Source organism: Diospyros lotus, chromosome 6 (genome assembly GCF_014633365.1).
Source record: "Diospyros lotus cultivar Yz01 chromosome 6, ASM1463336v1, whole genome shotgun sequence".
In the NCBI taxonomy this organism is placed as follows: domain Eukaryota; kingdom Viridiplantae; phylum Streptophyta; class Magnoliopsida; order Ericales; family Ebenaceae; genus Diospyros; species Diospyros lotus.
Window position 1 is genome coordinate 31,462,950 of NC_068343.1, and position 16,219 is coordinate 31,479,168.

General features: G+C 34.7%; 1 protein-coding gene across 1 annotated transcript; it reads right to left on the reverse strand.

The window, feature by feature from the left end:
- Window positions 1–12,337: 12,337 nt before the first annotated feature.
- On the reverse strand, window positions 12,338–14,597 carry LOC127803358 (isoeugenol synthase 1-like). Its single transcript, XM_052339524.1, is given in 6 exon segments — window positions 12,338–12,566; window positions 12,569–12,707; window positions 12,709–12,842; window positions 12,845–13,076; window positions 13,945–14,078; window positions 14,165–14,597. Coding segments are annotated over 6 exon segments (960 nt in total). The 5' UTR covers window positions 14,358–14,597; the 3' UTR covers window positions 12,338–12,438.
- Between the last annotated feature and the right edge of the window lie 1,622 nt (window positions 14,598–16,219).

Genomic DNA, 16,219 nt, shown 5'->3' on the forward strand with positions numbered 1-16,219 from the left:
CTAAAATTCAGATTTTACACCTACAATTTTAAGATTTTAGGCTTTGAAGACTCCTAAACGATTCAAATCCCATATAAAATTCAATTTGGGATAAAATTCTATAAAATCTCAATTTTATGTGTACAATTTTATAATTTTACGCTTCAGAGACCTTCATTGATTTAAATTGCAATTTAGAGGATGCTTCCAATATCTAAATGTCACATAGCATCTGACATTGGAACTTATGCAACGAATTGCTATATTTTGCCTCTAAATTGAAACTTAATTTAACATTGATTGCATATGAGTCACATAGCATTTAACATTGATTACATAAGTTTCAATTTATTTGATTTAAATTTTAATTTTTATTTGATTTAACATTGATTGCATAAATAAATCAAAATAAATAGATAATTAATTAATGGACCACTCAAACACAAATCGAGATTTTACTTGATTTAATCAATGTTAAATCAAGTACAAATTGCAACTTACATCTGATGGAAGACATTGGAAGTATCTTCTAAAAAATTTTAAGCTATATTTTACTTCTAAATTGCTTATATTTTGTCTCTAAATTGCTTATACCAACTTACTAGTTTTTGAGCTATATTTTGGAACCATCCTTTTTTGAGTTATAATAAGAAATAATCAAGTTATTAAATAAAATTAATTTTCTTTTTATAAAATTATGTTATTATAAATATATATTTATAAAAATTAAAAAGTATTTTAATTGTCTCTAAAATCTTATGTAAGATTCGATATTATAGACCATTTTTTAATTCCATTTAAAATCTCAATTTTAATTATCTTGATTGGATTGGTTCTTTGATAGCCCAAAAACACTCAATTTTTTTCTCACTTTTCTTCCTTTCTCTTTCCTCTCATTCCTTATGTAATACCCCATGTTCGTATGAGGATGCCATGTAATTTTAATAAGTTTAGAATATCGAAAAATTGGTTTGCTAGCAGTTATTAGTACTGAATCGACTGCAGGGAATGCCTCGAAATGAAATTGTCTAAAGAAAATAATATGGTTTCGATGAGCGTTCCGAGATAGGATTTATGGTATAGAAAAAAATCGAATTCGGAACGATTTTCAGTGCAGCTAAAATACAGCTGCCATTTAGGCTGTAAAACCGAATCGTTGTAGGAGGCTCCCAAAAAATCAACGGAATCCTAGGGGGGCTTCAATTTTGCGCAATGAGCAACCCTTCAGTGGTTTCAAGATGAAACAAAGGTCCCGAGAGTACGTAAAGGCGAAATCGTCTATATTGAGTAAAATTTAAGATATTAATTGTGGATTTTCGGTATTGAAATACAAATTTAATCAATGTTTGAGGGCATGGATGCAATAAGAAAATTACCCAAGTGATATTAGATGAATTGTGAGAATTAAAAGTGTAATTTCTCTTATATGTTAGTGTATTATATAATAGTTATATAAATATATATATATATGCATTGTGCGTGTGTGCAAGTTGGCTTCGCGAAGCTTCTGTGAAGCTTTAATGGTCGAGATTTCGGCTGCAAAATGGAGAGATTATGGCAACAGGATTTGAGCAGCGGGATTTAAGGAAGATATGGCAGCAAGATTTAAGGGATAGAGCAATAAATATGATGGATATATATATATATATTTATACACGTTCGAATGGAGTAGCGGCCAAGGCAGTGGAGGCTATAAATTGGCAATGGTTTTGGCCGATTAATAGTAGCAAGCAAGTGGTGGTTGAGAGCATCAAAGAGAGAGAAAGAGATGGCCTGAAGCAGTGGCCATTTTCCAACAGCCGAAGTCGGCCATGGCAGACGTAAGAAGCTACCTTGTGCGGCCAGCAGGTAGCAGCGGCTGCAAGCGGTGCAATCAGGGGAAGCCAAGGCTGAGTTACAACAGCTGGGGTGGCTGTAGATGGCAGCGGCGAGCCGCGACCAAGGCCTTCGATGGCTAGCCATGGCGGATCCGCTGAAATTACAGCGCGCAAGGCTTCTGCGATGGTGTCTCGCGGTGAGGAGGCTGCGATGGTAGGCGGTGCGGAGGTGACCGAAGGCTTGAACGGAGGCAGCAGGGGCAGTCGGAGGTGGCCGAGATGGCTAGTTTCAGCCATAGCAGAGCGCAAGCACTGGTTCGCGCACACAGAAGTAGGGGAAAGAAAAGAAGGAAGGGAAGAAGAATAAAAAAAAGAAGAAGAGAAGAAGAAGAAAGGAGAAAAAAAAGAGAAGAGGGAGCAGTGCGCGGGTACAATGAAGAAGGAGCAGAGAAGATGATGAATAGTGGAAGAAAAAAAAAGAAAAAAAAAAGAAAGAAAAGAAAAGAAAATAGGAAAATGATGAGAAAAAATTTTGAAAAATAGGAAATTATATTTTGGTAATATTATCGGAGATTTTAGCGAGGAAAATGGCTCGGGAACGCGTTTCGGGAATATGACACGCATACCGAGGAAGCCGGAGATGCTAAGTTAAGGTGAGTAAAATTTCCTAAAAAATTTCAAAAATTCCAGAATATTATTTTATGAATTTTTGTAGAAGAATATTTGAGAAAATATTTTAGAAATATTTAGTTTGGATTTATTGAGGAAAATTAGGAAGAAATAGAAAGAAAATTAAAGAAAATGCTAGAAATTATGAAAAAATAGGTTTTAATATTTATTTTAATACCTATGGTGATTAGGATGCTTTGAGGTTTAAGTTGAAGTGATTGATGCAAATTTTGAGGTTGGCACACAAATCGAGGCAATGCACGAAGCAAGACACGGATATCGAGGTAACCCGATAAGTTCTAGAAGGTAAGTGGTACTCCCCAATTAAAGTTAGTTTTATGGAAAATGCTTGGTTAGTAAGTGGTTTATGTTCCTCAAAAATGTTTTTATCATATTGACATGCCCTGATATGAATCCATCACGTAGACTGCATACATGACATGATTATGAAATGCATAAATACACGTTGATATCATTTATCACTCGCATTTGAGGCGGTAGGGAGTGCGAACTGACACCACTGCTTTACCAAGGGTGCACCCATACATCTCGGCTTCGAAAGAGGGGGCCGCAAAAATGGTAGGTAGCATGAGGGGTGCAATTGACACTTACGATGAAAGACATTGCATTCATGCACGAAATATGTTTTCTATACCCTTACTTAGATGATTCATCATCTAACTTGGGCTTTGTCCCTGAAATATTCAAACGTTCCAGGTGGAGATTGTAGCAAATCCGAGGATAAATGAGGCATGAAATGACACTTAACAAAGTGCATGAGAAATGAAATGTATGTAACGTAGCCCATGTACTTAAGTTCTGTTACTTTAGATTTTGAACATTTTAAGGAATGTTGAAGATGTAAGAATTTATTTATAATTAATGATAAGATATCAAGTTTCGATCATTGCTTCTGCATTTGATGTGTAAGTGATTCTCTTTCGAGATTAATAGATGGAAATTCTAGGACGATTTCGAAGAATGATGTGGTTCAGCTTTAGTGTTTGAAAGAAAAAAAAAATTTATTGTCCCAGAATTGTCCCAAGTTTTAACGCGCTCCAAAAAGCGGGGCGTTACACCTTATGGCTTTGAAATTGGAAAAATTGAACAACTTATAAGCTCAATAGTTTACTCATCTAACGCACGTCACATTGCTAGTCACCTCCATCTTCGTTGATCAGTACCTGACATCTCTTGCTACCATTGTTCGCAGCTTGACATGCTTGGAAACTACTTGGCATTGCCTGGTCCTTTTGATCAATTATTCACGTTGTATTTCACCATTCCTCAATTCTCTTGCAAATGTGAATTTTTTTAGGTATTTTCGAAAAAAATTTGCTTCGATATCTCACTTGCTTAGGGTCGAAAATTTCTTCCAAAAGTATTAATGTGTTCTCTTCCATGCAATCTACGACTATCGTAAGACAATTTGATGTAACTCACAATCATAAAACAGTCTACTGATGGCTCAACATGACTTACCTTAGTTGTTCGTATTGTCTTAGTTAAGTTTTTCTAAAATTTTTCAAGCTTGATTATTTTCGATCCTACCATTGGTAATGAATTCAATTGTACCATTGTGTCCATGCTTGTGCTTATCACCCATCTTTTAGTTTGTTGAAATCCAAACTCATTTGATCCAATTTGGGTTCAAAGTAGCCATGCTAACCAACTCGTCACATATTTCAACCAAGTTCAAGATTTAATAACTTTTATTTCGCTTGCCTATTTTCGTTGAACTCAAATCCCACGAGTCGATACCCAATATTGGTCTGGGCCCAACATGATTTCATTTGATCCAATTTTGTGCTTAAACTCGACTCTCTAACTTAAAGAAAATTGGTCTATTATTGAAACTTTTAGCTACTTTTACTTAGGCCCAACCTTCGTGAATTTATGTTCGGCTTTCCTGTGTCCCACTCATGTCCTGGTAGTCTATCAAATCATCGTTGAACCCCCTATTCGAGTCTAATTTGGATTCATTTAAAGAATTAATTAATTTTTTTAATGTCCAAAATTTTAAGAAATTTTTTCGATATTACATCTGTTAATACTTAGTTAGGACCACCTCTTTTTTATTTAATTAAATATTGAAAAGGGGTTACAAGAGAAGACAACAATTTGAAAGAAATATCTCCAAGTTAGATAGAGATAAAAGAGATGAGAAAAAATTTAAACTTCTAGTGTAATAGGCAAGATATAAGAATAAATACGTATCTACAACGAAAAAGCCTACATATCCAATTTGGGAATGATCATTCCATTTAACTTGTTAGTTATAAAGTAATTGAAAGAAATTTTGATTTTCATTAAAGGTCTTAGTTACAAACAAGCATCAATATCTTCTCTTTTGTGAGCTTATAAAGATTACAAAACTTTTTTAAACAGGTACTCAAAATTGGTTTTATTTAGATATTTGAATTTCTTGGTTCAAACATCTAAATAGAGTCCAATGACGGGTATGCCTTGAGTTAAATGTCCGAGAGTATTTTATTGAGACATTAGAAAACCATTTTAGGAAAGTTCAGACCTTGGAGGGCATTCCTTTAGATGTCCCAATAAGACCTTCCATAGGAGTTGGTTTTTGAACTGGTTCAAATGCGTGTGGGTTTCTTTGGATGCTTGAATAAGCCTTAAAATAGGGACCTAATTTTTGGAAAGGTTTGGATGTCTCAAGTGTTCCCTTCCCTGAGTGTTTGAACAAGTTTTAAAACAAGAGATAACTCTTTAAATATTAGAAAAATGTGCTAAACCTCTGTAGTCATTCGAACTCCCTAAGCTAATCAGTTTGGTAATTTTTTGTTATCCTCAAAATAAGTCGTATAAAAACCCTTGCTACCAATAACATATTATACAGTTTATCATTATTATTATTGTAAATTTTAAATTGAAGGTGATAGATAAACTCTATTCCTAATTGAATATCTAGCATGATGAGTTGAGTTAAAAAGTGGATAATTACTATCTAGTAATTTCATTGATGGGAAGAAAGTTATAGAACCCTAGTTAAGTAGAGAAAGCTTTAAGCATCTGGAATTAATCAAATACGTACAGTTTGAGTTCTTTTTTCACTATATTATCTCTAATTTATGGTTAAATTTCTTAAGATAAGTATCCAGAAGATATTTGGAAATAAGTTTGATTGAGGTGAAGAACTAAGTCTAGAAGTATATTAAGGGCAAAGAACTTGGTCAAAGTATTAAAGTGGCTTAAAGGGCATCTTAAAAGGTAAGAACTAAGTCCTAAGCTGATTGAGGTAATTTTTCAATTGTTTGGAGGCAAATAATTCCAAACATAAATGGCCACTTAGGCACTTCCCCAATCTCAAAGGGTGGTTAGCTCTACTTGACACATTGGGCTGGAATAGGGTTTCAAAAGTCATTGAGAGAATTTATTTTATTTATTTTTTAAATTAATTACTATTATTTATAATAACATATTTCAAATATGCCTTTTTTTTTTTTTTTTCCATACTTTCACTTATTTGGAAATTTGTCATTTCTAAATAGGATAAGATGTTGACATTGCAAAACATCTTCACGACCATGTGAAGTCCTAATCGATGTTGACATTGTAAAATATCTTCACCACCATGTGAAGTCCTAATCTCATCAGATTGGGTTGGGTAGATTGGGTTGACTAATGTGAATTTCCTATTCTCATATTTAGATTGGGTTGAATTTTTTATGTTTTATTAAATTGTTTAATATACTTGTTATAATGCATTGTTGGGAAAAGTTGGTAATATGGTATTTGTTATTCTTATATTTTTTATTTATTTTATATTTTTATTTATATATTTTTTTTATTATTATATTTGTTTTATATTTTTTAATTTAATTTAACTCTAATTTATTTTTTAATACTTTAATTTTTTTGTGAAAGTATTTTAATTTTTGGTATACTATAATTGTAAATTTTAATTTTAATTCATTGTTTTTAAATGATTGAGTTTGGGTTATGTGTTTATTTTTATCACTTTATTTATTTTATTTTTTTATATAAATGTACGAGGTTTAAATTGATTTAAAAATGTAAATTAAGGATGTAATTGAAATAACTATAAGTTTAGATTGTCATACAAAAAAAAAAAATTAAAGTATAAGAATTAAATTAACTTGAAAATTAAGTTCAAAGTTATAATCAAAATAAACAAAAAAATTTGAATGATCACAAAAAAAAATATAAAAATATAAAAACAAAAATAAATTTGACCTTAGAAATAAAGTTAAGCCTCATAAATAAAGTTAAAAGTTGATAGGCAATTATATGCAAAGAACTCCTGAAACATATATGTTTCAATACTTTTAAAATATATATTTCTGTTCTTGATTCAACATGAAAGATGCAGGAGGTAAATACTTCTTCCCACCTAAACGATTTTCAGGATGTAACTTCTTTTTAACCCCTAGTTCTTTCAAATCAAGACGTGCTTTCAAGTTGTCATTTGTTTTACTTGAAACATTTAATAACATCCAAATTATATCGTCACAAACATTTTTTTCAATGTGTATGGCATCGAAATTATGTCGGATCAAATTGTCTTGCTAATGTGGAAGCTCAAAGAATATGCTATGTTTTTTCCAACTGCCCATTCCTCTCCCAGCACTAGCGCCAAAATTCTCACAGTTTCCATACTTCTTCTTAACAAATTCAACATCTTTGAATACATCGTAGCCAGATAACTGAGGAAAAGCAACACGATTCTCAATGGTTCCATCAAAATTCTTCTTGTCTAACCGAAAATGATTACTCATGTCCTTCAAGAATCTATGGTGACCCATATAACAAAACTTACCACCATGTGCATGTTAACCATTTGGACTCCGTCTCTTTCATGCAACAAGGACAAACAACTCTTCTTCGAGTACTCCATCCAAATAAATTAGCATATGCAGGAAAATCATTAATTGTCCACAACAATGCTGCATGCATGTGAAACGTTTCTTTTCTTGAAGTATCGTAAGTTTCTATCCTCTCGCTCCATAATTCCCATAACTCTTGAATCAATGGTTGCAGAAACACATCAATATTGTCTCATAGTGCACGAGGTCCATCAATCAATAAAGAAAAGATAAAGTAAGGTTGTTTCATATACAACCAAGGTGGTAGATTATATGGTATTAACACAACTGGCCAAATGCTATAACGAATTTTGGATATTATTTATCAAAAGATTGCCAAGCCAATGAATCAGCATAGTGCCTCATTATACCATCATTTGTTCTACCTTCTTCATGCCACATCATTAACGATGTTGTTTTGTTAGACATAAACAATCTTTGCAGTCTCGATATCAAAGAAAAGTGTCGTACTTGTTTAGAAACGATTTTTTTCACCTTCGTTATATCGTCGTCCACGTGCACCTCGTATTCTTTGTACCTTACTCCCCACAAAAAGTACACCTGTCCAACTTTGATGCATCTTTCCAAAATAGCATACAATTGTTAGGGCATGCATTGTACTTATAGTACTTAAAAACCTAAATCCTCACTCAATTTCTTAGCCTCCCGATACGATCGTGGCAATGACACTCCTTTTGGAATGCCTCATTCAACAACTCAAGCAACATATAAAATATTCTATCCGACAACCCACCCAATACCTTCAAGTGTTGTAAACGAACAATAAACAATAATGTCGTAAAGTTCTTACATCCAGGCCATAACTCTGTTTCTGCCTTCTCCAACAATTCATAGAATTTTGTAACTTCTTCACTACTTCAAACATTGTGTTTGGGAACTCCATGTGCATCATGTATCATTCCTACCATATCATCTCCAATATTACATTCTGATCTTGAAATTCTTCTCGACTATGACGAGGCACATATAGCTCTCCATGAACCGTCCATATTATGTAATTAGTGTCAAACCCATTCAGAATGAGGTGTTCCTCCACAACATCTCGTTTATGAAAATATCTGTTAACACATTTAATACACGGACAATATATGCTTGTCCCAAGAGACTTATGTCTATAGGCAAATTGAATGAACTCCTGAATTTATTATTTGTATTGAGGATTTAGCCTGTTCGATATGTTAATCCAACTCTTATTTAGCTCCATTAGAATAATTTATATATCAAACTTGCTAAGAACAAGGATTCAAAGGGTGTTCTAAGAATGGGATTAGAATATATTAAAGTCTTAACACATTAAATAGATCACTTAATTAACCCTATTGACAAATAAAACAAGTATAAAAATGGTATACAGTTAAAATATATATAAATAAAATTAATTAAAATCTATAATCTATTTAAATCCCCCAACTCAATATATACCATTTATATACGTTTTTAGTACATAATACTTTTAAAATAATAATATTTTTATATGTTAAAGATGATATCCAAAGGTATAAAAATCTTATACAAATTAAAAGATACAAACAATAACAAAGATTGTATTATAAAAAAGAATCTTCACATAACATTATAAACACCACAAAATATCTCTAAAGCAATGCAAACCCACAAATTTGTCAATTGAATTGAAATCGGTGCTTTCTAGAAGCCTGTTGCTTTTGAGATAATAATAATTGGCATGGAAATGATAGGCTTGTAATTGTGATGTGTGGGGGCCTCTCTTCACTACTTGGACAAATTAATTCTGTCACCTGACTGCAGCTTTTGTGGTGTAATACATGCATTTTAGTCTTTAGGTTTGTTTGTCTGTTCCGTGGGAATTTATTCCACAACACAGCTTTAATTTTCAACTGATTGTGCATATAAACTAAACTTCTATGCAACATATTATCTTTATGCTATGACGTAATCAGAGTTGGGAATTCACGGGTCTTGTGAGGTGTATGTATCATGTAATCAAATTAATTAGATTAATAGACTAATTAATCTGGTTTACCCACCATTAATGACACAAAAAAAAGAGAGTAGTAGTTACCATACCAAATGGAGCAGCAGATAGCAATGATCGAGTGAGACGAGAGTGAGGGCGACGAGTGAGCAAGAGCGACTGAGAGGCAGTCAGGCGGCGAGGGTGAGGGTGAGGGTGAGGGTGAGGGCGAGGCGAGAGCGAGAGCAATGAGGGTGAGAGCGACTGAGAGTGAGCGAGCGAGGATGAGAGCGATTGATAGTGAGTGAGCGAGGGTGAGGGCAAGGGCAAAAGCGACTGAGAGTGAGCGAGCGAGGGCGAGCGACTGAGAGTGAGCAAGGGTGATCAAGGAAGGCAGCGAGGGCGAGGGTCATTGTTGTTAAAATCCCGATTTTATGCGTACGATTTTACGATTTTACGATTCGAAAACCCCTAAACGATTCAAATCCCATGTAAAATTCAATTTGGGATAAAATCATATAAAATCTCGATTTTACATATACGATTTTACGATTTTACGCTTCAGAGATCCCTAAACGATTTTACGATTCAAAGACCTTCATTGATTTAAGCTGCAATTTGGAGGATGCTTCCAACGTCTCAATGTCACATAGCATCTGACATTGGAACTTATGCAATAAATTGTTATATTTTGCCTCTAAATTGGAACTTGATTTAACATTGATTGCATAAGTTCCAATGTCACATAACATCTAACATTAATTGCATAAGTTCCAATTTACTTGATTTAGATTATATTTTTTACTTGATTTAACATTGATTGCATAAGTAAATCAAGACAAACAAGTAATTAATTAATGGACCACCAAACCCCAAATCGGGATTTTACTTGATTTAATCAATGTTAAATCAAGAAAAAAATGCAATATAAATCTAATGGAAGACGTTGAAAGAATCCTCTAAAGAATTTTAAGCTATATTTTACCTCTAAATTACCTATATTTTGCCTCTAAATTGCCTATACCAACCTGCTAGTTTTTGAGCTATATTTTGGAAGTTTAATCTTTTGAACTATAATAAGGAATAATCAGGTTATTAAAAAGATATTAATTCATTTTCTACAAAATTATGTTATTATAAACATATATTTACAAAAATTGAAGGGTATTTTTAATTATCTCTAAAATCTTACGATTTTACGATTCGATTTTACGATCCGATTTTATGGACACTTTTTCGATCCCACTTAAAATCCCGATTTTAACAACCTTGGCGAGGGTGATCGAGGAAGGCAACAAGGGCAAGGGTGATCAAGGGACACAGCGAGACGTGAGCGAGAGAGGGTTAGGGTTTGCAAGGGAGATTTTGGAAGAGAAAGGGGTGAGGGGAAGAATTTGGGCGGGGGCGAGGGTGTTATATAAATCATATCCCCCGCGGTTTTAAAATTGTCGGGGATGGGTCAACATTACCGGCGGTTTATGAAAACCGTTGGAGATGTGTATGCCATAGTGACGGTTTTTGAAACCGTCGGTGATGTTGACCCATCCTTGGCGGTTTAAAAAATCGTCGAGAATTTTGGTGTTTTCCCGACAGTTTTTAAAATCGTCAGGAAAATTTCGTCGGCAATACCCCTTCTTCTTGTAGTTTTAATAACATATTATACTATTTATCATTATTATTATTTTAAAATTTAGAGTGAAGGTGATAGATAAACTGTATTCCTAATCGAATATCTAGCATGATGAGTTTAAAAGTGGATAATTACTATCTAGTTATTTCATTGATGGGAAGAAAGTTATAGAACCCTAGTAAGAAGAGAAAGCTTTAAGCATCAAGAATTAATCAAATACAGTTTGAGTTCTTTTTTCACTATATTATTCTCTAATTTATGGTTAAATTTCTTAAGGTAAGTAACTAGAAGATATTTGGAAATGAGTTTGATTGAGGTGAAGAACTGAGTCTAGAAGTAAAGGGCAAAGAACTTGGTCTTAAAGTACTAAAGTGGCTTAAAGGGTTAAGGGTATCCTGAAAGGTAAGAACTATCCTAAGTCCTAAGTCCTGTTAATATGGGTTTGGTTGATTGGGGGAATATTTCAATTATTTGGAGGCAAATAATTCCAAAAATAAATGGCCTATCAGGCACTTCCCTAATCTTAAAGGGTGGTTAGCTCTATTGTGACACCTTGGGCTGGAATAGGGTTTCAAAAGTCATTGAGAGAATTCATTTTATTTATTTTATTAAATCAATTACTATTATTTATAACAATATATTTTAAATATGCCTTTTTTTCCCCATAATTTCATTTATTTCGAAATTTGTCATTTTTAAATAGGATGAGATGTTGACATTGCAAAACATCTTCGCCATCATGTGAAGTCCTAATCTCATTAATTAGATAGGGATGACTATATGAATTTTAACCTGTTAATCATCATTTACTCATGGCCTAGAGATTACATCCCGTTAATTAGATAGGGTTGACTATATGAATTTTAACCTGTTAATCATCATTTACTCATGGCCTAGAGGTTACATCCCGTGTGTATGGCCAAAGTTATATTTTTACCCTTATACTTTTATATATATATATATTTTTGTATAATTACAAATTTTTTGTTATTTCAACTAATCGTTAGTTCTATATTTTTGATTCAATTTAATCTTTATACTTAACTTTTTTACGTGTCAATCTCAACTTTTAATGGTTTCAATTACATCACTAAAGTTATATTTTTAAATCAATTTAACCTCTGTACTTTAATGTGAAGAGAGTGTAATGTGTATTTTATCATCTCATTTTATTTATTTATTTTTTTTTACACATGAAAGTACGAGATTTAAATTGGCTTAAAAATATAAGTATAAGGTGTAATTGAAATAACTATAACCGTAAGTTCAGGTTGTCATACAAAAAAAAATAATAATAATAATAATAAAGTATAAAAATTAAATTAACTAAAAAATTAAGTTCAATTGTGTAATCAAAATAAATAAAAAGTTTGAAATATTTTAAGTAGATTAAGCCTCGGAAATAAAGTTAAAAGTTGATAGGCAATTATATGCAAAGAAGGGAGAAATAGAATGATTTGCTTAATTAATTATTGGTGGTGGTGGTGGTGGGCGAATTAAGCATGCATACATAGTAAAGAAGAGAGATATACGTGTAGATGATGATCATGAGAATGTAGCCAACTTGGGGGTGGGAGGATTAAGCAGGCAACTGTCAAGGTGTTGGTCGACTGAGGTGTATTTGTGGTGGGGATAGAAGGCAGAGGCCTCTAAGTCATGCTCTGTCAACTCAAACTCATCTGAGCTCCTTCGATGAATATGTTGTGGAGGATGGCGACGGGGACGTTGTCTGGGAATGGCAAGCTTTGGGAGAGCTCGATCATGTCTTGCTCGGCTACGTGTGTCCTCTTGAGGGTGCGCCCAGTCTTTTTCTCCCCAAGAAGAAACCAGATCCAACTGCGACGCGATGTTGGCTGGCGGCCTTACGATGATGAGTCGGTTGGATGCTCGTGGATCGGTGACCGCCATGACGGTGTAGGCTGCTACATCTTCCTCGTAATTCAGCACGGCCTGGCCTCGCCGCTGCCGTAAATGACAACCTCATCAGACGGAGGGGATTGGCGGGGATGCAACAAGTAATCGATGAAATAGGCGCCAAGTGAGTTGGCGGACACGTAGGTGTAGGGTATGCGTGCCTCTTCCGTGGCCCTTCTGATCTTCTTCTTGTTATCGAGAATAGCGTGGAAGGGCGGCAACCCACTCACCCTGTCCACTTCGTTCCCGAATTCTGATGGGACAAATCTCTGCTCAGCCATCCAAGAAGCCATGCAATGCATATATACATATAATTAGCTATATCTAGCTCACTTAAAATCAATTGCATGAATGAATGACGACCAAAATTATGTTCATGCTCCTGCACTTTTTTTTTTTTTTTTAAACTCTAAATTTTTCGTGATTTTAAATGTGACCTTGAACTTAAGCCAAAAACATATTTATACCCTTTAACTTTTTGTGATTCTAAATGTACTCCTGAACAATACAAAATCATTCATTTAAACACCTAGACAATAAGCAATATGCACGTGCTTTAACATGCATCTTCTTTGGTCACGTCTCATCCAATTGGGCTATGTAGGCTAGTTGGGTTAGACGGGTTGGTGACATGCCCAAGTCGATGATCACTTTTTTATTTGGAGGGATTGAAAACGAGGCCAATATAAGGGTAGCATTTATTGCGTGAGATAGTTGAAGGAGATGCAAGAGATATTGGAGAAAGAGAAAACTCAACAGGAGATAGAGAGAGAAAGAGAGAGGGGGAGGGAGAGAGTTGAGGAGATGTCCTTAGAGAGAGAAAGAGATAAGGAGATGTCAAAAAAAGAGAAGATGCCAAAGAGAAAGAATGGAAACTAAGGAGATGTCGAAAAACTGTCAAATCAGCATACATGTGTATCACTAATTGGTTACATATTCAAATGAGTGATTATACACAGTTCAGGTTATATTTGGAACCACAAAAAATTTAGAGTTTCTCTCAAAAAAAATAAAAGTTCAAGAGCATAAATATACTTTTACTCTAAGTTCACGGGTACATTTGAAATCACTAAAAATTTATGGTTCCACAAGAAAAAAATGCAAAAGTTGAAGGGGGCATAAATATGATTTGGGCACCTTGATATTGTCGGCTTCTTTCATGGCTCTGATAATCTTGAGCTGCTCAAGAAACTGGGGCACTGCGAGTGTAGAGATGACAATGTCGACTTGTTGAAGGACAGACACCAGCTTGTCGTGCTCGTCGAGTTCACACCTGCACACGTACATAACACGCATGCAATTCACAACATGAAAAAGTGAATACATACATATAAATCAGAGTAGGGGCAGCGCCGTACTTGGAAGAGGGTGACGCCCATAGAGTGGAAGAAGTGGAGTTTGGGAGGGGTGAGGAGGGGACGAACATAGGCAAAGGTGGGATGCCCCATGGAAACGCTGGCCTTCACCATGAACTTGCCAAGATAGCCCGTCGCCCCAATTATCAGGATCTTGCTCAATTTGCCCTCTTGGCTTTCAGAGTACCCCTCCATTTATATATCCCTATTCCCTGTTCCCAATTTCTCTCTATCACTCACTCGCTGCAGCTTAAGCTATATATATATATATATATAGCCTCAGTTCCCAGTTCCCATCTCTCTCTCTTTCTCTCTCCTTGAATGTGTGTTCGTGAAGGAATTCGTGGTGATAGCCTAACTTCGGGTAAGCAATCAAAATCCAAGTAAACAAACAAAAAATAGGCAGGCAGGCAGGCGGGCAGGCCGTGCAGTGCATGGTTGCAGCTAGCGCAGGCCATCATTCTAATTAATTCAAATAAATAATCAATATCAATTTAGAACTTTGTGGTGTGGGATGAGACGATACTGACGTGACGTCTGTCTAACGACAGAGAATCGGAAGAAGAATCCAACACTCAACTCTTTTGGGCAACCGATACCGACTCTTTCTTGGCTCTTCTTCTTCCTCTTCCGTGTCTCTTCAATTTCGGTCTTCTTTTCTCTTCTCCTGTGGCTTCAGCCTTCAATTCGTTCCAATGACTTGACAACAACGTTGTACCGAAGTAAGTTGGTTCATGCATGCAGGCAGAAGATATTTCCCCAATTTGAACTGCTGGAAATAAAATGAAGAGAACTTCCCTCCACAACCACAAGAGTAGACATCACTACTTTTTGGCGTCTTGTTTGGGAGTCTGTCTGTACAACATGTTTTTAACAAGGAAAATGCTATAAACACCCAACCCAATTCATGTCCCCTGATGAGTTTTCTAAGATTTTTTTTTTCATCTAATAATAATTTTTCCTAAAATCATCTTCATTTTCATCTTACATTCTTTTCTAACACAAGTCATACCCAAAAAGAAATTAAACGATCAATTATGAAAATTGGCAACTGGGTACATAAACTACTAGGTTAATCGTCAACGGTTTTAAACTAATATTTTGAGTTAATGTTTGTACTTGTCTCATTTTACCAATGCTGAATTAACTGAGGAATATTAGCCAATTGTGCTTCACCATAATATATATATGTTTCTTTCGGCCCAAAGGGTGATAGGGTGGGGAGCTTGAGGCAAATGCGATTCACATGGTGGGAGGTGACACCTACAAGTACTTCAATATTCAAGCAAGTAAGAACTCAAGATGGTAGAATTTCTATAAGACTTAAGTAAGGGATGTATGAAAAAAAAAAAATTCTCTGTGATCTTTGCAAAAATAGGGAAATTTGCAAAAATAGGACTGCCGGCAAAGAAATTTGCAAAAATAGGACTCTTAATTTTTTTTTTTGCAAAACTAGAACTTTTGAGAGTTGAATGGACTAAAATGCCCCCGATTTAAATTGGCATATAATCCCTTCGTCTTCTTCCTCTCGCACGCACATCCCCAATCGCCCGCCGGCCAGAACATCTTTTTCGCTCGTCCTTATCGTCCTCTGTTCTAAGCATCTAGGGTTGCTGCTTCTTCATCGGTCTTCGCCTTCAAAGCCATTGCAGGTAATTTCAGAGTGTTTTACCTTCTTCGATGTGATTTTTTTAATGACTACGTAATGGGTATGCAAATGGACCTTGCTCTGGTTCTGTATTCTAAAGCTCGATTGAGTGAAGGCTATGCATTTCACTATAGGTTCAAACCAAAAGCATACCCAAGAATATTTTATATCCGTTCGATTTATATATCGGTACCCAAAAATATTTTATGTATCGACATCATATATCGGTATAATTGTATCGGTTTTAATTTAATGTAAACCGATACATAGTAACCGATATACATCCTATAACAACTACTATATCGGTATAACTGTATCGATTGTAATTTTACTTAAACCGATATATAATAATCGACATATCCTTACACGACCGATATTATGAAACCGATATAACATTATATAACCGATA